Source organism: Aotus nancymaae, unplaced genomic scaffold (assembly GCF_030222135.1).
Source record: "Aotus nancymaae isolate 86718 unplaced genomic scaffold, 86718_ANA_hifiasm-v0.15.2.pri h1tg000003l, whole genome shotgun sequence".
NCBI classification, from domain to species: domain Eukaryota; kingdom Metazoa; phylum Chordata; class Mammalia; order Primates; family Aotidae; genus Aotus; species Aotus nancymaae.
In genome coordinates, this window is record NW_026988414.1 from 67314380 (window position 1) to 67341501 (window position 27122).

At 53.9% G+C, this 27122-nt stretch overlaps 1 protein-coding gene across 5 annotated transcripts in view; it reads left to right on the forward strand.

Annotated features, from left to right (window-relative positions):
- Positions 1 to 2958: 2958 nt before the first annotated feature.
- The window catches only part of CORO2B (coronin 2B), a 148470-nt gene continuing 124306 nt past the window's right edge, over positions 2959 to 27122 (forward strand). The window contains exon 1 of one of the 5 annotated variants that reach the window (XM_012451351.2): positions 2959 to 2980. In XM_012451351.2, coding sequence (XP_012306774.1) covers positions 2963 to 2980 — 18 coding nt within the window. In that variant the 5' untranslated portion in view covers positions 2959 to 2962. Of the gene's footprint in view, positions 2981 to 4826; positions 5135 to 5743; positions 6293 to 7887; positions 7909 to 15163; positions 15577 to 27122 lie in introns of those variants that run through there. The other 4 variants (XM_064382072.1, XM_012451355.3, XM_012451354.3 and 1 more) reach the window with 4 other exon arrangements.

The following is a 27122-nucleotide window of genomic DNA, read 5'->3' on the forward strand; positions in this document are numbered from 1 at the left end:
CTCAGATGGCTCCTCTGTCAACACGCCTCAGAGGTAGGGTAAAAGGACACCCCAGAGCAGGGCAGGGCCCCCACCCGCCCCAGCACCCCTGCATGCCAAAGTCAGTATATTCGCATTGTACAGAGGTCACGGAGAAAGCGCAATAGGAACAAATAGAGAAAGAGACTAAGAGTGGGACAAAGAGAGAGATGTCCACAGAGACAGGGAGATGGAGACACACGCACAGAGAGATGAGAAGGGCAGGAGGGCGGAAATAAGCGGATCTGGTGGGGGCAGAGCTGGAGGAGAAGCAGGAGGAAGAGCAAAACCATGAAGGTCAAGGGGACGGCAGCAAAGAGGCATGCCTCTGCCAGGCTGGAGAGCAGGGCAGGGGTGCAGTGGGCAGAGGGCAGGAAGGGGAAAGCAGGCCAGGGCATCCCTGAAGAAGTGTGGGGAAGGCACGGCCAGGGAGGTGCGAAGTGTGGAAAGGTGAATGCGGCAGAGAAGCAGGGCAGGGTGGGAGATGAGGCGTGTGGCGGGGGACAGTGGCTGGGACAGACAGAAAGGGAGAAATGGGAGACCCGCATACAGGGAAGGAGGGACCCGAAGCTGACTGAGCACAGCACTATGTGCTGGAATTACTAAGAAAAGAGCCAGAACCCCTCCTCGAGCCAGGAATGCTTCATTCTCCAGGAGCTTGTCAAATACACAAACAGAAAACATTAAAACTATGCACAGAAGCAGAGAGAAAAAGGCTCAGGGAGTTGTGGAAAGCAGCACAGAGGCTGGGTAGGTAGACTATTCCAGTCGCGATCTAGGAAGGCTTCCCAGAGGAGGTGACACCTAAAGAAAGACTGAAGAAGAGTTACCTAGGTGCTGAGGGGGAGAGAAGGACCAGGTTATGGAGAGACAGGAAGCCTGGAGATGCAGGGGGTGGGGGCAGGTCTTGGAGGACCCTGTTGGGCTTCATCCTGAGGACAGCAGAGAACCCCAATGGGATTCAAGCAGCCAGATCTGTGTGTGCATGAGCTACTGGGGCAGAATGGACTGAGTGGCACAAGGGAGTCAGCAAGAGGATAAGTCCAGGTGGCCCAGCAAGGGACAATGCTGAGCTAGGGCAGTCCCCATGCAGACAGAGAGGAGGGAGAGCTCGTGAGCTGCAGGGGCAGTAAGATCTGCAGGGCTTGGAAGCTCTGAGGGGGCCAGCATGTGGGCACGCTGCCTTGGGTGGCACGAGCAAGGCAGGCAGCAAGGGCTGGAGGAGCATCCCCCTCTCAGGGTCTCCACGGCTTTGGGAATCTCCCTGTGGCCCTGCTGCAATGCAGCACCCACTCACCCACGGTCTGGGATGGGTGCCCACATCTGCGGGTCTTTCCTAAGAGACCAAGCTTCTGGTGGGCAAGGCCCAAGCCCTCCTCACTCTGTAGAGTAGCACTCAGTACAGGGCCCGGGCAAATGCTGGGCAAAGAAGCACACGAGACAGGGCAGAGCCTCACGCCGAGAGGCCCTCATACCTTGCTATAGGGACCTGGACTTGAATCAGGGGGATATTAAGGTTGAAGGTAAAGGTGCCCCTCACAGCCTCATTGATCAGTGAGGCAGTTATCCAGCATCTCCTATATGTCGCCCTTGTGATTTGAAAAGAGAGAACAAACACATGGTTAGAGCCCATTAAGAGAGAGTAGCAAATATATTTCATTATGATTATACAGGGTGAATCAAGCCATCATGGGTACAGTGCCCAGAGAGCTATATGCAGAGCTGACACTTGAGTTGGGCCTTGAAAGGTGAATAGGAGTTCGCCATGCTGAGAAAGAGGGCTAGGGCCCCAGAGGCCAGGAAAGAGCATGGTCTAAAGCACTGAGGCATGAAAAGTGTCTAGAAAAGACCAGAGCTAGTACTGCAAACTTACTCAACCTTGACTGTGTACCGTATGCCCGCAGGCTAGCCCACCTCTGATCTCACCTGTAGCTCAGCACATCTTAGAGAGCCCAGACTTGAGCTGACAGCATCCCACCTCCATAAGAACCAGGGATTTTTCACTTTCTGCCCCAAGACATTCTCTGATGCTGAGGGGTCTGCCCTGCCCTCCCAAAAGCACAGCCTTGAAGCGCAAGGAGGTAATGCCCTTGGGGCAGCCCTCAAACAATGGGGAAAAGGAGCATGGATAAACACCCCGCCCATCCTACAGGCATTCTGTATCCTGTCCAGGGGTGTCTGGAGAACTGAGCCTCCCTCCCCTGGATGCCTCCTGCAGTGACCCTGAGAATACACTTTTATACTGGTGTAGTCATCTTCCCCTCCCCTACTTCCCCACTCTTCCACTCTTGAGATCACCTTCCAATTAAATGACCTGCATCCAATGCCTCTCTCAGGCTCTGCTTTGTGGGGAACCTACACTAAGATGGTCTATGTTACTGGAGACCCAGGATGAGTAGTGTGGTGTTAACAGTCACACCACAGAAAATGCAGGTATTTCTCAGTATCTCCTACAGGCAGAGGCCTAGACTGGGCACAAGGGATGTGGCATTGTCTGAGCCGGCTCTTGCTTTTCCAGACCTCCCTTCTGACAGCGGAGGTGAGCCAGCAGCACAGGAGGGATCAGAAACATTTCCCTTCTGCCTTCGGAGAATGTCACATGGGTTGGGGGCAGCAGATTGATATTCCTAATTACATTTGGCTCGAGCTGATATTAAGCACTTGTCTCATTCCCAGAGCTCACAACAACGGCCGATGGCGGGAAAGGTGCCAAGAGGCATGCTGGGTAGCTCAGGATGACAATCTGGGATTTGAAATCTCTGTGAGATATAAAAGTGGACACACAGCCATGGGCGCAGGGTGACTGATGTCCTTGAATTGCCCTTTAAAGGCTTCTGATGGGGTCCTAGGGCTGGAAGAGCCCTTGAAAGGTCTTGAGTTCCATCCTCCTGGCTAGAGGCTGACCTGCCCAAGACAACTGAGACAGGCATTCTGACCTCTTCCCATGCTGGACAGCTGGCTGGTAGGAAATGCTTTCGTGGGCCTAATCTAAATTTCCTCTGCTTCAGGTTAAACGTGTATTTTGCTTGATTTGTTCTCGGTGGCATTAAGTATTTGCTAAGCTCCTACTATGTGCCCAGGGGTATACAGTGAGAGAAGGCATGACCCTGTGCTCAGAGGCTCTTGAAAATGAGACCAGAACTAAATGCAACAGGGAGAGTCATTGGGCCCATGTTGTCAGAAGAGGCAGCAAGGAGGTGGAGCCCTGAGAGGTGGGGTACAAGAAGAATAAGAGAGCATTCCTGGCAGACAAGCACCGTGGGAATATGCCTTAGGAAGGGTTTGGCACGGAGATGCCTGAGGTCTGTGGCACATCTGCTACCCTGAACTCCTCTGGGGAATGAATAGTTGCCTACCTGCGTCCTAAGACACCTGTGAAACTCGAATAAGGCAGCATGTAGGAATGGACCCTGGAGTTCACAGATTCAAAGCACAATGCTGAGCCTTAATTTTAGTAGACTTTCATTCAAGTCCTCGCTCTGACACTGTGCGCTCTTGGGCGGGTCCCTTCCCTTCTCTAAATCTGTTTACCCACTGGCAAAGTAGGGATGGTAATTCTTTCTCACACTGATGCATTTAGGGTTCCCAAGAAAACGTAGTTAAAATAGCATGAGGACCCACAAAGCACTTCCTGGAGGCTGGTGACTCTATCATTATTGCTCCAGTCTAAACACTGGTTTCCTGGAAGGCAGGCATCCCATCTCCTCTCTGTTCCCCCAGCACTTTCCACCGAGCAGGTGCTCATATATGACGTTTCCATCGCTGTTCTGGTGAATTGCACTGGTAATTACCGTGGTGCAGGAGGCCAGCTCTTCTGGGCTTGCCAGGCTGTCATGCCTGGAGGACCCCTCTGCCTCCACCTCTGCCAGCCCCTCCCCTTCTGTATCTGCGGAAACCGGTTGTGCCCAGGTACTTGGGAGGGAGACTCCTTTCTGAAGACCAGCGAGGTCACCTTCAGGTGATTGTCCCTAAAATCCCTGCAGCAGCTCCAGGTCACAGTGTGCCCCGAGTCAGGACTGGATCCACACACAGGACATACGTGTGTTGTCCCTCCAGGAGTAGAGTGGCACTCAGTGGTAGTGTAGACAGTCCTAGGGCAGGGCAGCTTCTATAACAAGAGGTCCCTTAGGGATCTGGCGGCGAAGTGGAAAGAGCGGAAGGAACGACTCGGGGCCGTAGGTCCTGTGCTCTGGTCAAGTCACTTCCCACGTCCATCCCCCTCTGGTCGTCAGTTTTCTCCTCTGTAAAACTGACTAAGGCGGCCTTCTGGCAAGTCATCGCGGCGGGAACTAGACTGGAACGCGCGCTTACACAAATCCGTCCGGCCACCCTGTGCCCGGGGTCAGCGCGAGGTTGGGGTGCGGGCAGGGCTCCCGGGCTTGCGGCTGCCACGCCCCTCCCAGCCCGCCCGCCACACTCACGGCCCATGGGCCGACTTTGCGAGCCTCCAGGGGGCGAGCCCCGCCGCCTTCTCTGCCCGCGCGGCGCCGCAGCCGTCCAGCCTGTGACTTCACCAGCGTTCCCGGGCCAGCGGGGCACCCGAGAGCCAGGGGCGCCGCCCGCACCCCCAGCCAGCAGGTGCCGGGAGCCAGCCTCGCCCAGCCGCGTGGCGTCCGCAGGCCCGAAGGGGTTAAGGCCGCGGGCCCGGGCGCCCGTCCCGGCTCCGGGAGCGGCGGTGCCCGGCGGCCGGCGATCGAGCGGGAGGCGCGGGGCACGGCCGCGGGCGGGCTGCGCTTCCTCCTCCTCCTCCCTCCGCCTCCTCCTTTGTAGCGAGTTCCCGGCCCCTCTTCCTCCCCCCGCCCCCCAGCCCGGGCCCTCTCCCTCTCTCCCTTTCTTCCTGCCTCGCCTTCCTGCGGCGAAGGAGGCTCATCTATTATAAATGCACATTCGGGGCTGACATCAGCGACGAGCGGCGGGCGAGCGCCGACGAGCCGTCCCAGCGCGCTGCCCGCCCGGAGCGCAGCCCCCAGGCTCGGCCGAGCCGCCGGCGGGGCGCGGGGAGCGCGCCGGGAACTGCCGGACCCCCTTCCCGCCGCCGCCCCGGGCCGCCGCCGCCCCCGCACGCCGCGCTCGCGCCCCCGCTCCGCCGCGGAGTTTCTGCATGACTGTCACAAAGGTAAGCGCCGCTCGCCCGCCGCGCCCGGGACCCGCCGGCGCCTGCAGCCCCCGGGCTGGGCTGCGGGGGGCGCGGGGGTGTGGGTGTGGGGAGGGGGCGCCGGTGCCGGGAAGGTGCGGCGCGCGCCTCTCTTGCTCCCCCAGCCGCTCGAGTCACTCCGGCCCGCAAGGACTGCGGAGGCCGGGGGAGGATGCCGCTCTGGCAGCTCCGGCGGTTTGGCCAACAGCCCTCCGCGCCCTGCCCAACCCCGGGACTGCATTTTTAACCCTTGTTTGGGATGCTGCATTTTTAACCCCTGGAGAGCTGGGCTGGGCGGCTGGCGGTGTCCCTCCGGGGAGCGCGCGGCGGGGAGCGTCGCTGGCGGGGGCTGGTGCTGAGCAGTGGGTGTGGGGATGGGCCTGCTGACCCGAGGAGGCCAGCGGAGGGGAAACCCCACCCTACCTGCCGGGCTCCGCCGCCCGTGCCGGGAGCGCTGGCTCCACTCCAAAGCCACTCTGTGCAGAAGACGCTGCCCAGTCCCGGGAGCCGCTACCAGAGACAGGGCAGGTCCAGGTGGTTGGCTTAAAGATGTGGGGAGGAATGTGACAGGGAAGCAAAGGTGGGCATCTTGACAGACCCCATATTGGAGGACGATTGTTGGGCCTCGTCATGGGGGCCCACGTTTCTTGGAGAGACTTTAGGGACTTCCCAGTTGTAGGGAGGAAAGAGTTAAGAGGAAAGAAAGATGATGGGACAGTGGAAAGTGTCAAGGTCAAGGGACCAGGGAGACCTGAGTTCAGTCCCCAGCTTTAACTCAAATCCCCTGGATGACCTCTGTCCACTTTGGGTCTCAGTTTCTTCTTGTGTGCTGTGAGGGTGATAATATGGGTCCTGGGTGGTGACAGGCTGTTGAAGAACCAATAAAATCCAGGGTGTGAACCCACACTCTTCAGAGGGATCTGTCTGGGTACTGAGCTCACAGTCTGGCGGTGGCCTTGGGCTTGGCCTTGGGTTTGGCTGTCCATGCAAGGGCCAGACTCCACCCATTCCAGCTGCCCAGCTGGGTCTCAGAACTGGGGAGCTGGAGGCCAAAGTGGGACTGCTTGTGGTCACAGCAAAGGGGCCAGATGGAGTGTTGGGGTGCAAGTGATGGAGGTGGGGTGGTTCTGGCCCCTTCTGGTAAGTCAGGGCCTACCCATGCCCTCATGAGATCTGCCCCAAGACTGCATGTTTGTGAGGATTCTTGGGCCCAACTCCAAACTTTGCCATTGGCCCTGGTTCTGGGATTTGGGAGCATTGTGAGAAGATGAACTTGAGGGTGCAGGGGCTTCCTCAGCTCTGGCTACTTCTGGAGGGGCTGTTGTGACCCATGGAGGGTAGGATGCTTAGTGTTTTGAAGTGATACAAATGCTATTCAGCTGGGATGGATTATTATCATTAAGGTTGTTCATGTCAAAGATGCAAGCAGGCTGGGACAGAGGAGTAATGGATGGGCCGGGCTAGAGAGATAAAGGATGTGAGGTTTTAATAATGGCGCTGAGGATTGACTTGGCACCTCTCCTGTGTCTCTTTATGTACATGAACTCCTGCAGCCTTCCTTCCCCAGAGGCCTGCAAGGAAGACGTATGTTCAGTTCTCTTTAGCAGCGGAAGGAGCTGAGGCTCAGGGAGGTGAAATGACTTGCCTGAGGTCACACAGCATGTATGTGGCACAGCTGGGGTGTGCCGTCAGGTCTGTCTCAACCTATGGCCAGTGATCTTTGCACTGCTGTGCACTCTTGGGCATCCTGGCTACTGGAGGACTTCCTTGGTACAGGAGCACTGCCTGGAGGCCTGACCATTGAAGCAGGGATGGGACAGGGAGTCCACAGAAGTGGGTGCTCCCCGTTAAGCCCAGTGGGAGGTCTAGCTTCTTGGTATCCAGTGATTATTCAACACTCCTCCACCTCCATACCCAGCCCCCAACAAACCCCTCCGTGTTGCTCACCTCCTGCTCTAACGAATGTGGCTCTGGCTTAAGCCAGCTCAGAGGATTAAAAAAAATCCCCACCTTAACCCTATCTTCTCTCCCCTTGCTGGCCCTTCACAGACCGGCATGTCCCTGTGGGAAACAGGGAGCAGGGGGGTGCAGGAGAGGCCCTGGGGACTGACTTGCTGTCTACAAGCCTGTTGGTAATGGCTCCTCCAGTACCATAGGGAAAGCCACCATGTTCTGGAAGTCTGAAGACCTGGCCCCTAGTCCCAGCTCAGCCACCAACAGGCTGTGTGACCTTGGACCAGTCAGTCACTTCCATCCTTGGGCCTCTGCTTTTCCATCTGTCAAATGTGGGACTTGGTTCCAATGATCTCTAGGGCCTCTTCCGCTGAGGCTGGGTACAGCTTCAGTTCTGGCAGGAAAGCCACCTTTGATGGAGATTGGGAGACGCTTTGTTCTCTGCGGGGTGGTCTGTTTACAAGACAGTTATGAAGCAGAACCCTAAAGAGAGTGTGAGAGGTAGGATCGCTGCTGACACGCTGGGAGCGGTAGGTAGGGGAATCGGTTTGAGTGAGCTCCCAGGGCAATGTCTCGGGCTCCAGCCTTCTCTGCTGCTTCTCCTCCAGGCAGAGGGTCATGGGTGGGTCCCAGCTTCCTGCCCCTCGGACGAATGCCTTAGCCCTTGTGTCAGGTCCCCTGAGGGCAGAGTCCTCTGGGCCAGGGTTAGTGTGGACTGCAGGAGCTCAGAGAGGCCTGGCAAGTGGAGAAGAGGAAACCAGATGGGGAGTTGCTAGATCTTCAGTAGGCTTTCCGTAGAGGAGGTGAGCCTGTTTTCCGTTTTCCGCCTCTCTTTCACACATTCCCTTCCCCCCTTAATTGTGAGGCACAGCTGCTGAAGCTGCAGGCAAGCCTGCCGGTTTCTGAAGGACTCCTGCCCTAACTGGCCTTAACAACGCAGAGCCCTGGAGACCTTCTAGCCCCATGGTATTTCTCCTGGTTACCTGGTTATGTTTGTTTGTTTGTTTTGAGATGGAGTTTTGCTCTTGTTGCTCAGGCTGGAGTGCAATGGTGAGATTTCAGCTCACTGAAACCTCTGCCTCCAGGGTTCAAGCGATTCTCCTGCCTCAGTCTCCCAAGTAGCTGGGATTTCAGGCATGCGCCACCACGCCTGGCTAATTTTGTATTTTTAGTAGAGACAGGGTTTCTCCATGTTGCTCAGGCTGGTTTCGAACTCCCGACCTCAGGTGATCCACCCACCTTGGCCTCCCAAAGTGCTGGGATTACAGGCATGAGCCACGACACCCGGCTCCTGGTTATGTTTTAAACTCTCTTTTATTGTGTATAATTTAGTAGACTACCTTAATTTCTTTATGGGATGAGAAACAGAAGAAAGGCAGAAAAAGGGAAGGAAGAGCAGAGGGAAGGCTCTGATGCAGAGCCGTGAACATGCCCAGGAGGTCAAGGTGCTGCCTCCTCTCAGTCTTAGTCCAGCGTGCTTCCTAAGGCAGCTCGGGGCGAGGGAGCCAAGGCTGCTTTCCCCGAGACAAGTAGCTCCAGCTGATGGATGTTTCAAGTTCTTCTGACTGCTGTGTATACTTTTCTCGTTCTGTTCCATCTCGGTCATGGATGGAACAGAGCATGACCATGGATGGAACAGATAGCAGCGCTTCTCCACTTCTAAATACCTGTTTCTACATTGCTATCACCTGGAAAAGCAGAGGACAAAGTACATTAATAGAGTTGTGTGTAAAGTACAAGTTAATGGGCTATAAGAAAACCTGGGAGCTGAAGTGTAGGCCTTTGCAACCTGCTTTGTACTGCTCAGAGGTGCTTTTGAGCGGCTGCTGGCTGTGATGTGACCAGAGGTAGGCCTTCTAGGTACGGGAGGAGGTGGCTTATAGTGAACAGGTGCCCCAGTTTGCAGGTGTGCCTTGTTGAGTTAGATGCTAGTGAGCTGAATTCTTTTCAGCTTCCTGAGCCTGGCTCAGGGGGTCAGCAGTCCAGGTACCCTGAGCAGCAGAATGGCCTGCTGCACCTCAGAAGGCCTTAGGGGAAGGAGTGTGGGAAAAGAGAAGACCTTGGATGTCAACATCCTTCTCCCTGCTAAGCAGATCCATGAGCAGCACGATCAGCTGTGCCCTGGCCCCTCTCCTTCTGTGGGCAGCCTTCTCTCTCCTGCCCCAGCACCTGCAGGGCACAGCTTACTGTTAGGAGCCAATGGCTCCTACTGAATGTGAAAGGACTGAGGATGATGTTATTCTGCCCAGGTAATAGCAGGCCTGCCTTTGCCAAAGATCATGTTTCTCTAGGGCCCCTACAGAGTCGCCTGTAGGAGAATAAGATTTTGGAGCAATCAAATCACCCAACCCTTTCCCTTGAGACATGAGGGCACGGAGACCCTGGGAGCAGAAGTTGTGACGTGTTCAAAGTCTTTCAGCAAGTTTGAGGATGGAGGGGCTGGCACCTGGGTCCTCGTGATTCGTGGTCAGTGCTCTTTCCATCTGGCTGCCCTGGGAAGGGGTCCTGGGGCAGCCTGAGTAGGCACAGATGTTTTGGCCCCACTCCAGTTACCCCACTGCCTCGCCCCTGCCTGTCCTGCCGGGGCCTGGATTTCCCTCTGCTGGACACGCTAGATGGAAAAAGCATTGTGGGGATGGGAGGAGGGACAGGATGTGGGGCAGGGGAGCAAAGTCCAGAGGAGCCTTGCTCTACCTCCAGTCAGATGGTGAGGGGGATTGCAAGGCCCCTCTGCCTCCAGTTCCCTGGCGCAGAATCCAGGTACCCAGGAGATATTTGAACCTCCAGACATTCTACATCCCAGTACCTCTTTCCAGTCTGGATGAATCTCCCCGGGAGAGGAAGTGACAGAGCCAGCACCTCGGGGGGCCTTGGTGAAGAGGAAGCGGGGCTACCAGCACAGATCCAGCTCCCAGACACTTGCGGGTGGGTGGGAGTTCTGCCTGTTGTGCCCACACACCCTTTCTGCCTCCTCTCCCTTCCAGGCCTTCTTCCAGACAGCCAGCATTCTCGTGCTAGGAGGTGTGCGGCTAGCGGTCATTCGTTCCTTTAGCCAGCTCCCTCTGAGCACCTACTCTGGGCCAGGCCCCGTGTGAGGCATTAGGAACACAGACACATCAGCCACAGTCCCTGGGATCCAGGACCTTAGAGGAGAAGAACATGGAAAGGCCAGAGCCCTGAGTTTGGAGTCTCAAGGTCCAGTGGGCACAAGCCAGGAGAGGCCTGTCTTGCCTGTGTACTGTAAGTGCCTAATAAACCCAGGCCCTTTCTTCCCTTACTGTCTCTCCCCCTGGGCCATGAAGCTCACTCTCCAGAAAAGCTCTGTCAGGTGCTTTCTTCCTGACTGTCCCCAGAGGCCCTGTGTTCCCCTCCCCCCAGGCATCGCCACCTTGACACCTGTGGCAGCTCTTAGAGGAAGCTGGGGAAAATGTGAGGCTCTAAAGGGCCCCCAGAATCACCCCACCCTGGCCAGCCCTGTGAGGCTGGCATACACTTGAGTTTGGCTGGTTGGGAGTGTGGACACTGTCTGGACCAATGTCCTGGTGGCATTAGGCCCTGGCATCTCAGGGACGGAGTAAGTTTTTCCACTTCTCTCCCAGGACAGCCAGCTGGAGCAGACACGGCCTCGGCCAGGCCCAGTGCTGGTGGAGTCTCGGCTCCTGGCAGCTGGGCAGCCCTGATGCTGATTTGAATACGCCTGGCCACAGAGCTTATCTGAGGTCCAAGAGATGAGAACACGTGCAAATTCCCTCTGTGCCCAGCCCTGTCTCCTTCCCTCTTTTCCTGATCAGCTCCGTTGGGTTCCCATTCCTTTCCCTGTAGGCCCTGCAGGCTCAGGCCCAGAGGCCTGGAGCATCCTGCAGCCTAGTGAGCTTAGAGCAGCTGGCATGGGGCAGGCCCTGCCAGGAAAGGACAGATGCAAATCCAGTGGCTTCCACATGAAAAGAAGCTGTTTAGAATGAGCCTCTCCTTTGTGGGCCTGGAGTGCAGGACCAGCTGCTAAGGAGACACAAGTGGGGTGGGGGCGGGGAGTGGGGGAGAAGCCACCACCGCCCTTCCTCACCCCTCCTTTTTTGCCCTGCAGAGGCCCCTAGAGGGACTTTGTAATTGGTTTCTGGCTGGCAGTCTCCTTCCAATTAATTAATGTAGCCATGGGAGGCTCCCAGGTTCGCTCAGGCTGTCCTTCGTACAGAATACATACGTGGGTGACTGCCCTGAGTCCCATCAGCTCTCCTGTGGTGGGGAGGGTCCCCTCTATTTTGGGATGGATAAACAGAGTGTCTGAGTAGAGAGATGACCACACCCTGGTCCCAGAGCCAATGTGGGTCAGAGGTGGGATGCACGCCCAGATCTTCTGGCTTTGAGTCAGAACCTTTTCAATCCGATCACATAATGGTCCACAACCGTGAAGATTAATCACCATCATCATGATAATAACAGTTATTAAGCAGGCATTGGGCACGCATGATCGCATTTACTCTGTACAACCATGGGGTATATTCTATTATGCATCCCATTTTCCAGAGGAGGAGAGTGAGGCTTGGTGAGAGTAGGTGAATTTCTCAAGGTCACAGATTGAATGAGTGGAGAGCAGGGATTTGTACCTGGGCTGTCTGACTCCAGAGAACACGTTCATCTCATTCCCAAGCCTCTGGTCCTGGAGCATGATCCTACTCTGCTTCCACTCCCTCCCAGCCCCCCACCTACAATGCAGTGGGCTGTGGTCTGCTGTGTCTGTGGCCCTACCACTGAGGTTGGGCAGGACAAAGGCTGGTTGCCTTGAGGGTGACACTATGGCTGTGTCCTGCTTAGATTTGCCTGTGGTCTTTACTGGAGCTGGGAATCTTGTAAATAATTCGGGGAAGGATGCTGGGGGAGGAGGGTGTCCTATACATGGTGTTTGACATCGGATTGGGCTGCTTGGGCAGGGCATTCAGCCCAGCGCAGAAGAAGGTGTGACAGAGGCAGAACGACCTTCTCCATTTCCCCGAGGCTAGTGTGGTTCAGAGAACGCAGGTCTGCAGCCCTCACCAGAAGCAGCCTTTTCCTGAGATAGCTCCTGATGATTTGGGGTGCCGCTGGCTGGGAATGCTGCCTTTGAAGTCAGACACAGGGCGGTCTGTCATTTACTTGCTGTGTATTCTTGGGCAAGTTGCCTCACCTCTCTGAACATCTGTTTCCCCATCCGTTAATTGGGATTGATGACAGTAGCACTTAAAAGGATTGTTATTAAGACGAAGTGAGCTGATCCATGTGAAGCATTTACCATATGCCTGGCATCTAGCGTTAGCTGTTATTCTCAGGAAGACAGAAAATCAACGAGTGTCCTGGGGCTTATGAAATGGGCAGTACAGGGAACTCTGGGAATAGCAGGGGGCCTGACCTCGTCAGAGGGATCAGGAAGTGACTTTAAGTTGCGTCATGAAGGATGAGTAGGAGGTGGAAGGAGGGGAGCTGAGGAGGGAGCAACAGGCTGGGGATGAATCGGCAAATGTCTGGAGTAGAAAGCCATGGACCGTGATCACTTCCTGCATGCTGGGCATTGATGAGAGCATGGTACAAGTATCCTCTCATTTAATCCTCAGAGCGACATCACGACATAGGTTACTGTTATCATCCTCGCTGTACAGATAAGGACACAGGCACAGAGAGGCCAAGTCACCTGTAAAAGGTGGCCCAGTGAGGCAGGATGCAGCTGGTCCAGACCCGGGACTCCGAACCCTGGCCTCTTTCCTTCCCCCTGCCTGCTGCTTGGTGATGGGGAGGGTGGGCTGACCCTGGCTGCTTCTAAAACTGACTCAGGCAAGGGGGGTGTGGAAGTGCCAAGTTCAGTGGCCCAGCCGCCTGCCTCACGGAGCCTCCTTGGGCTATGTAAGGAGGGCAGAGGCCCTTCTGGCTCTCACGCAGGAGGGAGAAGTCATTTGTTTTTCTAAAAGGAAACTTTTCTCTGGCAGGAAAATTTCCACCTTATATTTTTAGTGGGCTCAGTTATGACCATTTTTGTCTTTAAATCTTTCTTATTATCTACATTGGGACTTGGTCTTTAAACTATAGGGAGATATGTACACACATACACACACACACGTTTTCTAAAGTGTTAAAAGTTCACACTAGTAGTTTCAGCTACTCAGGAGGCTGAGGCAGGAGGATCAGCCTGGGCAACATAGTGAGACCCCATCTCTAAAAAAACAAATAAAAAACCCTAAGGGTCTGCAGTTTGGTGTCTTCTCTGCCTGAGCGCAGTGAAGGTGGATGTTTTACATGGTGGTCATGCCACAGGCTTACACTTACGGGCCGCTGTATGAGACAAATGTTACCACCCCTGGAGGCTCTGGCTGCCCAGAGTGGTGGTGTGTGGAGGCTCACCCTCGGCTGGTGCTCATGCTAATTCCTGGGATGCCTCCATGATCAGTGTTTAACTCTGGAGATGTCTGAGGTCATCTGGGCCAGCCCTCCACCTGTATAGCACTCTACACTTCTTAGGAATATAAGAATGATTCCTAATTTTAATTTAGATTAGTTTAATAAATACTGGCTGGGCAAGGTGGCTCACGCCTGTAATCCCAGCACTTTGGGAGGCCAAGGCAGGCAGATCACCTGAGGTCGGGAGTTTGCGACCAGCCTGACCAACCTGGAGAAACCACATCTCTACTAAAAATACAAAAAATTAGTTGGGCGTGGTGGGGAGCGCATGCCTGTAATCCCAGCTACTCGTGAGGCTGAGGCAGGAGAACCAGTTGAACCTGGGAGGCGCAGGTTGTGGTGAGCCGTGCCATTGCACTCCAGCCTGGGCAACAAGAGCAAAACTCCTTCTCGACAAAATAAGAAAGAATTGCTAATTTACTAGTTGGCAGTTCCCAGGCTTTCACCAGGTGCGAAGTTCCTGCTTTCAAGGGACCAACAGATAATAACAACAACAATAATAATAGAAGCAGCTAACCCTGCCAGAGCGCTTGGTTTATGCCAAGCATATACAGTATCTTTTATATGTATTAATTCATGTAAGCTTCATGACAGCCTATGAAGTCTGTGCTATTATTATCCCCCTTTCTATGGTTGCAAAAATGGAGGCCCAGGGAAGGAAAGAAGGTAACTTTTACAGTGTTCCCACAGCCAGGCAGGGACCCAGCCTGCCATGCAGGCCTTCTGCCTTGCCACTTTGTCAGGCTGGTGGGAATGACCCTGAAACATGTGGTCCAGAGCACGGGACTTGTAGGCAGAAGAGCCCGGCCTTGCTCTTGCCTCTGCTCCTTACCGTGTGACCTTGGGCTAGTCCCTGGATGTCTCTGAGCCTCTGTGAAAATGGAGTTAGTAGACTGTCTCTGTAGGGTGCTCTAATATGTAAGTAACATGGAAAGATGTAAATAAGGCGCTCTGTGGATGTCATGGCAGGAGATGGTTTATTGTGATGTCTAATCTGTGCCCCCTCCTTTCCTCTTCCTCATCCTCAGATTTAGGCAGTTCCTTCCAATAGCGAGCCCACTTCTCCCCTGCTGTAGTCCTCGTTTCAGAATTGATTCATACTCTGTGGGTGGAAGAGAAAAGTTCATCTCTTCCGAACAAACAGCCTCTATCTGTTTTTACTCTGTCAGGCTAGTTTGGTGCAGATGAAAAGTTGCTTTTCTCTCTTCCTGTTCTGTCTATTTTGGCTGTTTTAATATGCTTGGGACAAATAATCTGGCTATAAAAATGTGGTGTCCTGCTTTCATTTGAAAAGTGAGCCAAATAAAGCATGCAAACCTTGATTTGTTTCATCCCGGCTCTCTGTAGATCAGAGCTCCCTGTGGAAGGCGAGGGAAGGTGGGTCCCAGAGCACAGTCCTACCTGGGTCCTTGGGCACAGAGACCAGGTTCCCACTGTCAAATGACCTTGATCTTTGCTCTAGATACATCCCGATGCTCCCAGGGCTCAGACCTGCTTTTCCCTTGGGTTTATGGAAAGGAATAGCCTCTGCCAGGTTGAGGCATTTGCAGCAAATCATTTAAACACCTTGAGTTTGATTTCAGAACTAACGGTTTTATAATCTGGAATCTGGTGGAATTTCCAGGCCATGGAACGGCTGATGGAAAGAAAGGTGTTGGTGGAAGGCGACAGAGGGTTTAATTCCTGAGATTTTTATTTAACTCTTGAAGACGTTGCAGGTTATGCCTGTCCTGCTGACCTCCAGGTGAAAGACCAGTTTGCAGAAATGCATGGGGAAATTTGGGATTCTGAGAAATCTAGAATTCTGGGAAAGGAGATTTCTACATACCTGAGTGGCCAGCTAATAACTTTATCATCACAAATCTGTCTTCTAGAGACTGTGAGTCTGCCTTCCTGCCTTAGTCATTAAAAAATCTGGGAACAAATTCAAGTTATTATGGATTGAGGCTGTTTCAGGACCTGAGTTGTCCTGTTAAACTGACCTTTTCAGGGTCCGGATCCAATCCTTGGAGCTCCTGTAGCACGTGATCCCTGGTATCATCCAGCAGGTAAAGGCCTAATGTGCCATGTTGTTTGCTGATTAGCTTAAGAGCGTGGTCCTTGGCTCCCTAACTTGTGAGCTTGCTGAAGCTGGAGATTAGGTCTGATTCTTTTTAGTACCTTTCACAGCACTCATCAAAGGGTTATGCATGCCAGTAAGAATGTGTTGTGGATTTTTGGAATACCAGGTATAGACATACAAGATTTGGCAGGATTTGGAGCAAGACTAAAACATTCCCTGTTGCTGATTGGGCAAAATCTCTACTATTAAGATCTGTGGACTGCTAGCGCCAGAAGGGACTCTAAAGATGTACGGTAGACACCCCCATTTTGCAGAGGAGAAAATTGAAGCCCCAGAAAGTTTTCCCAAGGAGGCATAGGGAAGACGTGGCTGAGTGGGGAGTGGGGCTCCCCCAAGTTACTGGCAGACTCAGGTTGGGTTTTTCAATTCTGTGTTTTTTTCTAGGCTTCTAATAGTTGCCTGATGTTGGCAGGCCAAGGACTGATAAGAAAGTGGGGAGTGGGAGAAAGTTCCAGAAAGGAGACTTTGAGAACTTAATCTAGATGGGAGGGGGCACCCGGTTGGAGAGACTTGGCTCCCCAAGTGACCAGCTAGGAAGGCCCTAACCAGAGGCCTGGTTGTGGCAGTGGCAGAGGCAGAGGGAGCGACTTCCGAGCCCTTTCTGCTCAACCATCAGGCTGCGGCTGCCCAGGCCTGGCAGTGTGTGCCCTATGTGCCTGGCTGCCCCCCGGCCTCCACAGTGGCCCGTGGCCCCCGACTCTCCCTCCTGGAGGCTGACCGTCCTGGCACACTGGGCTGCCGGCGATCTTTCCCTCCTTTGTTTCTCTGAAACCATGAGAAGGGCCGCTGAGTTGGGAGCCTGGGTTGCTAAGAGCTTTCCTCTGGCCAGACCTTATCACCAGCTTGAGAAGTCTCCTGGCCAAGATTTCCCTGGGACTCTGGCTTGGAGGGAGGGAGGGAGAGCGGGTCGGGGGAAGGGGAGGGGGTGCTCAGGAGCCACAAACAAAGCTGTCCCTCTGCACCACTACCCCCCTCCCAGGACCAGAGTGCAGGAGCAGCCTGGGAGCCACAAACTCCATGGGCCTTTGCTTTTGAAAAGCAGTGGGGACAATGGGACAACAAGGCTCTCCGGAGGCTCCCCCCATGCCCAGCCCTGCACTTCTGTTCTCTCAGGCATCCCCATAACTCTGCTGTCCTCCCCACTTTTCAGCCTCCGAGAGGATGGCATGTCCTGCTTCTCACAGCAAGAAGGGCAAACTGGGCCGTAACCCCTGGCTGCACCACCCCACGCACACGCGGGAGCTCCAGGCCAGCTGGTGTGGCACTGGACAGCCATGGGTGCTGTGGGTAGCTGGTTAAAATGTCCTCCCCCTCCACCTCGCTTAAAACCCACTGTAGACTTTGGGTCTTTTAGGTGCTCTTAAAATACAATCCCCCTGGGAGGGGTAATAATGCCCTAAGTGGTTGTCATTGACTGGGCCCAGCCTGCTGGGAACAAAACACTGGAGTAACTAATGAGGTGCAGGAGGCCTTCCTGAGAGCCAAGTGAGGAGGCGGGAGAGCTGGTTACTGTGAGTGAGCCAGTTTTGCCAGGGAAGTGAGTGTGGAGTGGGGAGGACTGCCAACCTTATTCTGTGTTCCTCTCCACCCTGACTGCCTGGTTCTCCTGCGCAGGGCTGACTTCCCCACCCCTACCCTTGTGCAAATAAAGTGAGGACAGAGATTTATTCAAAAAACATTTGCTGACCCCTGTGTGCCAGCTCCTAAGTGGCACTGAGGGTGCAGGGATGAACCAAAGCAGTCTCTCTCCCTAGGGGGGAACACAGGCCACTCAGGACACATGGCTGCAGGCATGTCGGGGAAGGGAGGCTGATGGGTGGAGGCATGGAACGGCAAAGACAGGGACATGTGCACAGAATTGTGAAGCCGTGAGAGACAGGGCTGGGGAGGCCAAGGAAGCTTTCTGGAAGGAGAGATCTTCCCTCAGTCTTCCAGGATGAGTAGGCAGAGACAGATGAAGTGGCAGGAAAGGCATTCCAGGTTGAGCGGGCAGCATGAACAAAGGCATGGAAGGGGAAACACGTTTGGCTTATTCTAGGAGAGACCAGTGGGTGCTGCTGGGCTGGAAAGGGAGGGGTTCTGCGTGTGGTTGAAACAAGGCGGGACAGGCAGGCAGGGGCCGTGGGGAGCTTCGGATGCCAAGCCAAGGAGCTTGAGCTTCATTCTGTGGTGATGCTGGGAGCCTTAGAGGGTGTTAAGCAAAGGAGTGATGTGATCCCATTTACACTTTGGGTGCTCTGCCGCAACCCGCGTTGCCCTAGAGGCAGAGAGGTGAGTAGACGTTCTCAAAGCCTGTGTGCAATGAGGTGGGGAAGGGGTTTCTGAGCCTCCAGCCCAGACTCCCTGAAGGTCTCTCCCTGTGCTTGAGAACTGAGTGTCACATTGCCACACTCTACCCTAAGAAGGGCGTCCTGGCCTGGACCACTCCATGGCAAGGGCCTTACCCATCTGCCTGGGCTGCCAGATGGTTGCATCTAAGGGTTGAGAACATAGAAGGGGACAGAGGGCCAGAAGTTTCCTTCTAGGAAAACGTGGTTATAGCATGGCGAGAAGAGCACTGGAATGGGGTTTTGGGAGCTCCTGCCTAAACTCCAGCTCTGACCTTCCCAGGCTGTGTGATCTTGGGTTGATCACTTCCTCCTCTGGGTGGGGACTGCCTCACCTGGTTTGAGGCTGGGTGCAGAAGTGAGCTTATGGATGTGAGTTTATGCCCTGATGCTGCCCAGCCTTGGGCCCTGCTTCACCCTTCCCTCTCCAGCGTCCCCAGACCCTGCAGCCAGTGTGCCTCCTTCTGCGCCGTGTCCTCCAACCACACGTGCTCTCCAGACTGCCAAGAGCTGTGACAAGTTCATGAGACTTGGAGGTTGAGGACCAGAGTCTGAGTCCTGCCAGCTTGCTTGCTTCCACTTGGAGGAAGGCTCAAGCTTTCTGTTCATTTCCATACATTGGGTGTAAATTCCAACCCTTTGTACATACAAGGGAATTTTGTGAGTCAGCGTCTTTCATGTCTCTCGGATATACCCGACCTGAGCTTATGCTGCCTATTTCATTGGGAGAGCCCTCATCTGATGGAATTCTATCCATTCTTTAGTGGTTACCTGGAGTGGCGATAGGGGTAGAGTATTACCTGAGATAGGTTATGAGGGAACCTTCTGGAGTGATGGTGGTTACATGAATGCATACATGCATAAAAGTCCATCAAGCTGAACACTTCAGATTTGTGCACTGTAGATATGTTATGTATATTTCACATCTCAATTAAAAATAAATAAATGAAAAAAAGACTCTTCCCAGCCTTCTGGTTCAAGTCCCACCTCTTTGCATCTATTCATATATTCATTCACTCTACAAATATCTGTTTGTGCTCCAGCCAGCCCAGGCATACAGAGATAGAGACTCTGGTCTGTGTACTGTACAGTATATAGAGAATGTACAGTATTCTGGTCTGTGTACTGTCATGGGAACTCAGAAGCACAGAACCTTCATTGCTCATGGGGACCATGGTGGTGGTTCTCAGCCCTGGCTGCAAATTACCTGGTGAGGTTTAAATGCCTGTCTCTAGGGCCAGCTTCATGTATGTTTTAGTCCATTTTCTGCTGCTATAACAGAATGCCACAGACTGGGTGGTTCATAAAGAACAGTTTATTAAATTAGCTGGGCGTGGTGGCACGTGCCTGTAGTCCCAGCTACTCAGGAGGCTGAGGCAAGAGAATCGTTTGAACCTGGGAGGCGGAGGTTGCAGTGAGCTGAGATCGCGCCATTGCTCTCCAGCCTGGGTGACAGAGTGAGGCTCTGTCTCAAAAAAAAAAAAAAAAAGAAAAAGAACAGTTTATTTGGCTCATGGTTCTAGAGACTGAGAAGTCCAAGAGCATGGCACCAGCATCTGGTGAGGATCATCCCATGGCAGAGACACTGCATTGTAAGTGAGTGTGTGAGACAGAGAGAGGAAATCCGGTCAAACTCATTCTTTCATCAGGAGCCCACTCCCAGGATAATCATATTAATTAATTCATGCGAGTGGAGCTCTCATGACCTAATCCCCTCTTAAAGGCCCCATGTCTTAATACTGTTACATTGGCAATTACATTTCAACATGAGTTTTGGCAGAGACTTGCAAACCATAGCCATGGGCATGTGACCTGTGCAACATTTGGTTTAATGTTCTCTTGTCACTGTCTTGAAATTCTTCAAAATGTTTGAGAAAGGGGACCTGCAAATTAAATAGTTGGTCCTCCCTGTCCTCCTTCCCCCAGAACAACAGAATCAGAATTTCTGAGAGGTGGGATCCAGGCATTCACATTTCTTAAAAGCTGAGCTTCCATTTGGGAGCAGCCAGGCCTGGATGTGGCCCTACTCCTCAGACACTTGCTGAAATGCAGTCTGGAGCCTCCTTCTCTGGACATTTGTGACTGATCTGGAACAATAAGACTTTACAACATGAGAGTGTCACAAGAGCAATTCCTGGGTAGCAGTGGCAGAAAGCTATAAGGGAGCACAGGGTGGAGGGGAAAAACCCTCTCTGGGTATTTTTTTTTTTTTTTTTGAGATGGAGTCTTGCTCTGTGGCCCAGGCTGGAGTGCAATGGTGCCATCTCAGCTCACTGCAACCTCTACCTCCCGGGTTCAAGTGATTCTCCCTGCCTCAGCCTCTCCAAGTAGCTGGGATGCCATCATGCCCAGCTAATTTCTTGGATTTTTAGTAGAGATGGGGTTTCACCACGTTGGCCAGGCTGGTCTGGAACTCCTGACCTTGGGTGATCCACCTGCCTCAGCCTCCCAAAGTGCTGGGATTACAGGTGTGAGCCACTGTACCTGACTTATTTTATTTTATTTTTTTTGAGACAGAGTGTCGCTCCGTCGCCAGGTGCCAGGCTGGAGTGCAGTGGAACGATCTCGGTTCACTGCCACCTCTGCCTCCCAGGTTCAAGCAATTCTCCTGCCTCAGCCTCCCGAGTAGCTGGGACTACAGGCGCGCGCCACCACACCCAGCTAATTTTTGTATTTTTAGTAGAGACGGGGTTTCACCATGTTGACCAGGATGGTCTCGATCTCTTGACCTCGTGATCTGCCTGCCTTGGCCTCCCAAAGTGCTGGGATTACAGGCGTGAGCCACTGCCCCTGGCCTGTTTTTTATTTTTATTTTTTACTCTGAAAAGAGCTATCAGTCCAGTTTGTCTGCCCCTTGATGGTATTTCCAGAGGCGGATGAGCTGTGCTGTGAGTTTGCTCTGAGCCAGCAAAGTGGGTGTAGGATGCATTGCACCACGCAAAGGTCCCACCGTGAGGACCACTGTAGGGTGGGAAGGTCAAGGAAGGCTTCATGGAGGAGGTGGTACATGAGCCATCCTGACCTGAGAAGGGTGAGAGAAGAGAAGTGGAGAAAAGGCAAAAGGACAAAATACACTTAAGAAAGGGAAGGTCTTGTTCGGGGAAAGGGAGGAAATAGGCTAACTGGAGTACGACTTGAGCAAAGAGACATGGTTGGGTGGCACAGGAAATGACGGTCTGAAGTTAGAATCCTGTCGGCAATGGGGAGCTGTTGAATGTTCTGGATCCAAGAATAATGTGCTCCATAAACATCTGAATGAATAAACAAAAGGGGTGTTGGGGGAGACTTACAGGGGATTGGCCCTCTACATCGCTGAGGTTTGTAGCCAGAACCCTGGTTCACCTGGCATGGAAGGCTCTGCGCCCTCTTCCCCATAGGCGGTGCCTGTCTGCAGGAACCTGGTGTCCCCTGCAGTATGGTCCAGGGGAGCAGTGACTGAAGCATCCTAAGAATAGCAGACATAGAGCAGACTATTTCCTCCCATTTCAAGGAACAGCAAGCAGTGGGTGGATGGGTAGGTGGAGCGCTTTTGGTACAAGCCGAGCTGTGTTCTCCAGCCCTCACCAGGTTCCCCAGCCCAGGTGAGCAGCCCCGGCAGGAACGTGCTATCTTGTATCTCTCATGGCCTGGTGGACACTAATTCCTTGGGCGGGGTGGTCCCTGCTTGGGATAGAGGAGCCCTGATTTCTGAATAACCAGCAGCAGATCAAAAGGAGATCTGTTTGTTTCTGTCTTCTGCAATATTTATGCAGGAAGATGAGAAAGGGGCTCTGTTTATTGAACTCATCCTCCAGGGAAAAAGCCGTGGGGAACGGGCCACTTCCTGTGTCTGCGAGCCAATGAGCAGAGATGGAATTTCTCTGGGTCTGAAGCCAGACAGAGCCTGTGTGCTTGCAGAAGGAAGAGGGGTGGGATTCCTGGAGAGGACAGAAAGCCCTCTCAACCTCCTCTCCTGTCCCAGGAAAGCTTTTCGGCACATACTTTCCTGGCAACTCCAAATAATAACTGAAATCTCAGCCTTGCTTCTATTCTGGGCTTTGCCTCTATCATGCTGTGTGACCTCAGGCAAGTTGTTAACCTCTCTGGATCTTTTTTTCCAATTCTGAAAAGAGGGAACTGTCAGCTCAGTTCTAGCTGTCAGTCTAGTTCTGTCTGCCCCTCGAGAGTATTTTGAGAGTCAGATGAGTCGTGCAGTAAAGTGGGTTTAGGAAGCATTGCACCGTGCAGAGGTCCCAACTCTGCAGCATTCAAGGACAGAGAACTGGCTGAGTCGCCAGCCAAGTGGCAGTTTCAGCTGTGACTTGTGGGGTCAGGCCAGAGGGAGTGCTCTCTTGAGCTGGCCCCTACCCTGCCTCAGGTTGAGACAAAGGGCCCCCCTCCCTCTTTCCTCCTCCAGCTAAGCCCTGCTGTCCCGTGTCCCTGAGAACACTGGCAGGATTTCCTCCCAGGAAGGGGGACATGGATGTCCAGTTTACACCCCTGGGAGCTGCAGACAGCGAAGCAAGGCAGCACTTCCCCATGACAGTGGGATACGCCTTATCGCCAGATGTAGAAGCCTGTGGCTCCATGCCCTGAGCCATGCAGCAGGCCTCAGATCATCTGCTGTCCTCCCTTAGGGGACTGGGACCCCCTGCCCTCAGTTCAGCCCCTTGGGCATGGCTTCAGAGTTTTCTCCCAGGGGTGGGTTCTGTTCTCAGCTCTGTGACTGGCTTGCTGTTCCTGTTTCCCATGGTGGACCTCATGAATGGTAAAGTTAATAACAGTTATTATCATTAGACCAATCCAGATCTTAAGACAAAATACCATCCATTAAGCACCTGCTCCATGCCAGGCTCTGTGCTGGCTCAGGTGACACACAGAGGGGACCAATCTTCCCGGCCCTTAAGGAAGTTGAATTCTGCCTGGGAGGCAGAGGGGCAAACAAATACAGATGAAGCGATTGGCCCAGCGTTGAATGTGAGTCCTAAACTCCCAGGGACCCCGGGGAGACGGAGCGGGTGTCTGAAAGGAGGCGGTGTTGGAGTGCGGCTCTGAAGCCAGGTTGGGGAGGAGCAGCGTGAGCAGAGGCCAGGGCAGCGACTCCCTGGGGTGCTTCCGAGCCACGAGGGTGAGGTTTGAGTGTGGAGGATCAGAGGTTAGAAAGGTGACAAGGGCTTGGGGGTGGCGCGAGGGGAGGTGGGAGCCGTGCAGGGGCGCCATTCCTGGGCCCGTGTGTATCAGTCCATCCACGAAGAGCCTTTTGTAGGAAAGAGATGTGACCAAGCCATTAGATTCCACCATGATACACCTTCATTAAGCATGCACTATGCCCATGACCCTAGGTGACGGGTCAGTCCACATGCATGAATAAAGCTGGGACAGTCGCTGCCCTCAGGGCCAGGCTCGGGAGGGTGGGGAGATGGGACAGAACACAAATGCATGAATATCCTGACGTCAAGTGGTAGAAATGCGCTTAAGGAAAATACAGGGGCATGGGGGGTGGGGGGTGGTTCTGAGAAGGGGAGCCCCTGTGGAATGAAGGGGGATGGAGCTCCATGGAATCTAGGGGGAATCTTTCCAGCCAAGAGAGAAGCAAGTCTGAGGCTCTAGCAGGATCCTCCCTGTCACGGAAAGTACAGCGAGCAGGCCAGGTCTGCTCGGAAAGGAGCGTGAGGAGCAAGCTGGGTTCTGGCTCCCATAAGGCTGGCCTGTGCTGGCTGCTCTCTAATGCTTCAGGGCTTACTGTTCGGGAGGACAGAGAGGCGGAGGATACGGCTGGAGGCCTGGAGCCCAGCAGCCATGTTGAGGAGATGAGGATGGAGCCAGGGCAGAGGCAGAGGGCACAGGGAAGATGCATCTTAAGGCCTTGGGGACGGTGTGGGAGGAGAGGGGAGCAACACAGCAGCCAGGGTGTTCCTGGAGCTCCTCGAAGAACATCTGGATCCACAAACCCATGGGGAGAAATGGCCACGCGTCACCGCAGAGCGCTCCCCACGCCGCCTCCCACGGGCCGCCCAAGCCGCTCTGGCCTCCTGACCTGGGGCCCTAGAGCCCACCCAGTGGCCCTCCTCCTGCCTGCCTTCTCAAGGGTGCTCCAAACTGGGCCACATCCTCCTGCAGGGCCAGCAGGGCTCCATGGAAGGCCTCAGGGACCGCCTTCCTCTGCCAGCCTCACCTTGAGTCCAACCTCATTAGTATTTTGAGCAGAAGCATATATACATATATATATATTTTTTTTTTCCTGCAGGGAATTGGTGGCCTGCTCATTTCATATTGCATAAAACCAAACAGCAATTAAGAGGCATAGCCTTCTCGGGTCAAGGAGAAATGACAGAGAGAGGTGGCTTTGCTCGCCTGGCTGCTGGCACATCTTTTCCAGGCTGGCCTGGTTTTGGGGTGGCAGGGAGGGGAGGTGCTGTAGGATTTTAATTCACCAGCAACAAGATACTACCAAGTAGGACAGAACCACTAGTGCTTATTCAGCGCTCTCCATGTTCCAGGGGCGGTCCTAATTGTTTTACACGCATCTCGTATCACCCTTTCAACACCTAGGAAGCACAGGGAGATGGCTTCTACCATTATCCCCATTCCGTAGATGGGGAAACTGAGGCTCCAACAGATTAAGCAGCATTCCCAAGGTCACAGACCTAGTAAATGGAAATGGAACCAGGGTTCTTGCATGCACAACGCACTCCAGGGGCCATGCTGTTAACCGCCTGGCTGTTTGGCTTCTCAAAAGCATTGCATTTAGCCAGTCGTGTCTCCCTAATTTCTGTTTCCCTCCCATCGAAAAACAAAAAAGACCAAGCAAACAAAATCCTCCACTGCTACGTAGCTCAGAGTCTTCACCAGAGTTACTGTGGTGAACAAGGGCAGAAAGGAAACCCAGGCAAAAGTCCAGCCTGTGGCTCCTGTCCCTGTCCCTCTCCCAGGGGCCTGCAGAGTTAGAGCCTTTGCTCTTGGCGGGTGCAGAGGCATCTGACCCATTAGGGGGCCACTGTGGTGGTCCAGGTGAGAGGCCTGCGCTGGCCAGGGAGAACCAGTGAGGGCTGAGAGGAAGGCAGGGGGCAGGGGGCTGTTTTGGAAGTTGATGAGGCTGTGGGGGTGGGTGTGAGTTAGAAGTCAGTGGAGAACCACGCCGCACAGTCAAGGGTGACGGAGAACCCAGGAGGAAGAGGTGGCACTGATTTCTCCACCTGTTTCAGATCCAGCCCCCCTCTACCACCTGCATCATCTACCTTGCTCCATAGACTTGGCTCTGAGAGCATTTTCACTGTTTCAGAAAATCAGATCCCACAGAGGCTGAAGCTCGGTGCCCCGGGCTCTGCAGGCAGCCCCTGGAGAAGAGGGTGGGTAGTCTGGCTGGAATTGGGGTGTCCCAGCTCTCAGGGAACTGAGCTGTTCCTGGCCCAGGCTGTGTGGGTTTTAGGATTTTAGCATGGCTAAACCCTTCTAGAACTGCTGTGTGTGTGCACGTGAGCGTGTGCGCTGGTAGGGGGTGGAGACAAGCTGGAAGTTTTGCTGTCTCTGCTTCTCTATTATGCGTGGTCAGTGATTTTTACTAATAGTAACCTTCTGGGGAAAAAATGATCTGAGGGCAGCAGTCCAATTTTCTCTAGAGAGTAGGCCTGCTTTCTAAAAAAGGCCTCGACCTGAGAGACTGCAGGAGTTCATACCCTAGAGAGGCTAGTCCTTGGTGAGCTCAGGCATGCGTGTCTCCAGACTCCGTTCCTGCCCTGGAGCCTGCCTGGCCTTGAACGCCCCTCTGCAGCAGCCCAATCTCCCTAGCTCCTTACTCTGGACTTTTAATTCTGCAGCAAACCTGCCTCTCCTCTGTGCCTTCCCATCTCTTTTCTGGGCACCAAGGAGCTAATCTGCTAACTGGACTTTGTTTAGAAATCTGGGGGTTTGTGCAGAAATGCTGCCAGAAGAAAGTTTCTGTTCTGTCCAGACCCTCCCGAGGTGTGGAAAAGTGACTCTGCTTGCGGGAAGCTGGTAGGGACGGGAGCGGGGGCAGCCATGCTGTAAGTCTATCCTGGGAACAAGCCCAAGCTGGGTCTGGGGCTGGTCTGGACTAGGGGAGTGGGGCTGGGGGTTAGGGGATCCACCAGCCTGTACTCCTGGAGCCCCTCGCCCCATCCTTTGTCTCAGCCCTGCCCAAGCCACTTGGCTGGGCATCAAAGCCTTCACTCTCTGGTCACCATTTACCTCCCTGGTCCCTGCCCAAACCAGACACTGGTCTGCTTGCTGCCCCCAAACTCAACCTCTGCTTTTCTGCTCCCTCTCCACTTGAAAGGTCTGATTCCTGCTTTCAAAGCCCAGTCAAAACGCCACCTCCTCCACAGAGCCTTCTCTGATCTCTCTTTGCTCCAGACGCCATCCTTCTCATGCCACTGCCCTGATGAGATCGTTATATCTGAACATGTCTTGTCTCCCCTGCCAGAGGGCGAGCCCATGCCCTGAGTGGGAGGGAGCATGTTACGCCACAGATCCCATTGCGTGCTCCTGCCGTGCCTGGCCCTGTAGATGTTCAAGTACAGATTTTTGAATGATGTATTTATATTTTTTGCACGGATATAAGAATCTGTTCTGTGCATGCAACATAGCTTCAGCCATATGAGATGCATTTGTTGGCAAATTCATCAGAGGGTGCAGAAGAAAGCCACCCAACTCTGTCCCCACAAGGGCCTGGGACAGATAGAGGGAGCTTTTCCTTCCTTTCTTCAATTGCCCCCACCCCCACCCCCACGCTGTCCAGACAGATCTGGGTTGCCCTTGTAGAATTCTAAAGGAGGGAACGCACTCTCCACTGCCTCTCAGACCTCCCACCCAAGCCAAGCAGTGCCCTGGTGACCTCGTGACAGTAGTGTACCCTCCCCAGGCTCTGCCCTCCCCTGAGAGGCTGCCATACACTTTCCGGACATCCAGGTCTTATTATGCTCTGACTCAAAAATTAATCTTGTCTAATTGTGCTTGAGGCCTGAATGAATTCAGGGACTATTAGCCAGGCTCTGTGGGCCCTGGGGTCTCCATGGCAACGAAGGATGCATCCTAATGAACTGGGTCCTTGGAGACTGGCTAGGAGGCATGCCCCTCCCACCCCTTGGTGTACACTGTTGCTGCTGTCCCTGCTGCTTGGCGTAGGCCCCCTCCAGGAGGGGACCCG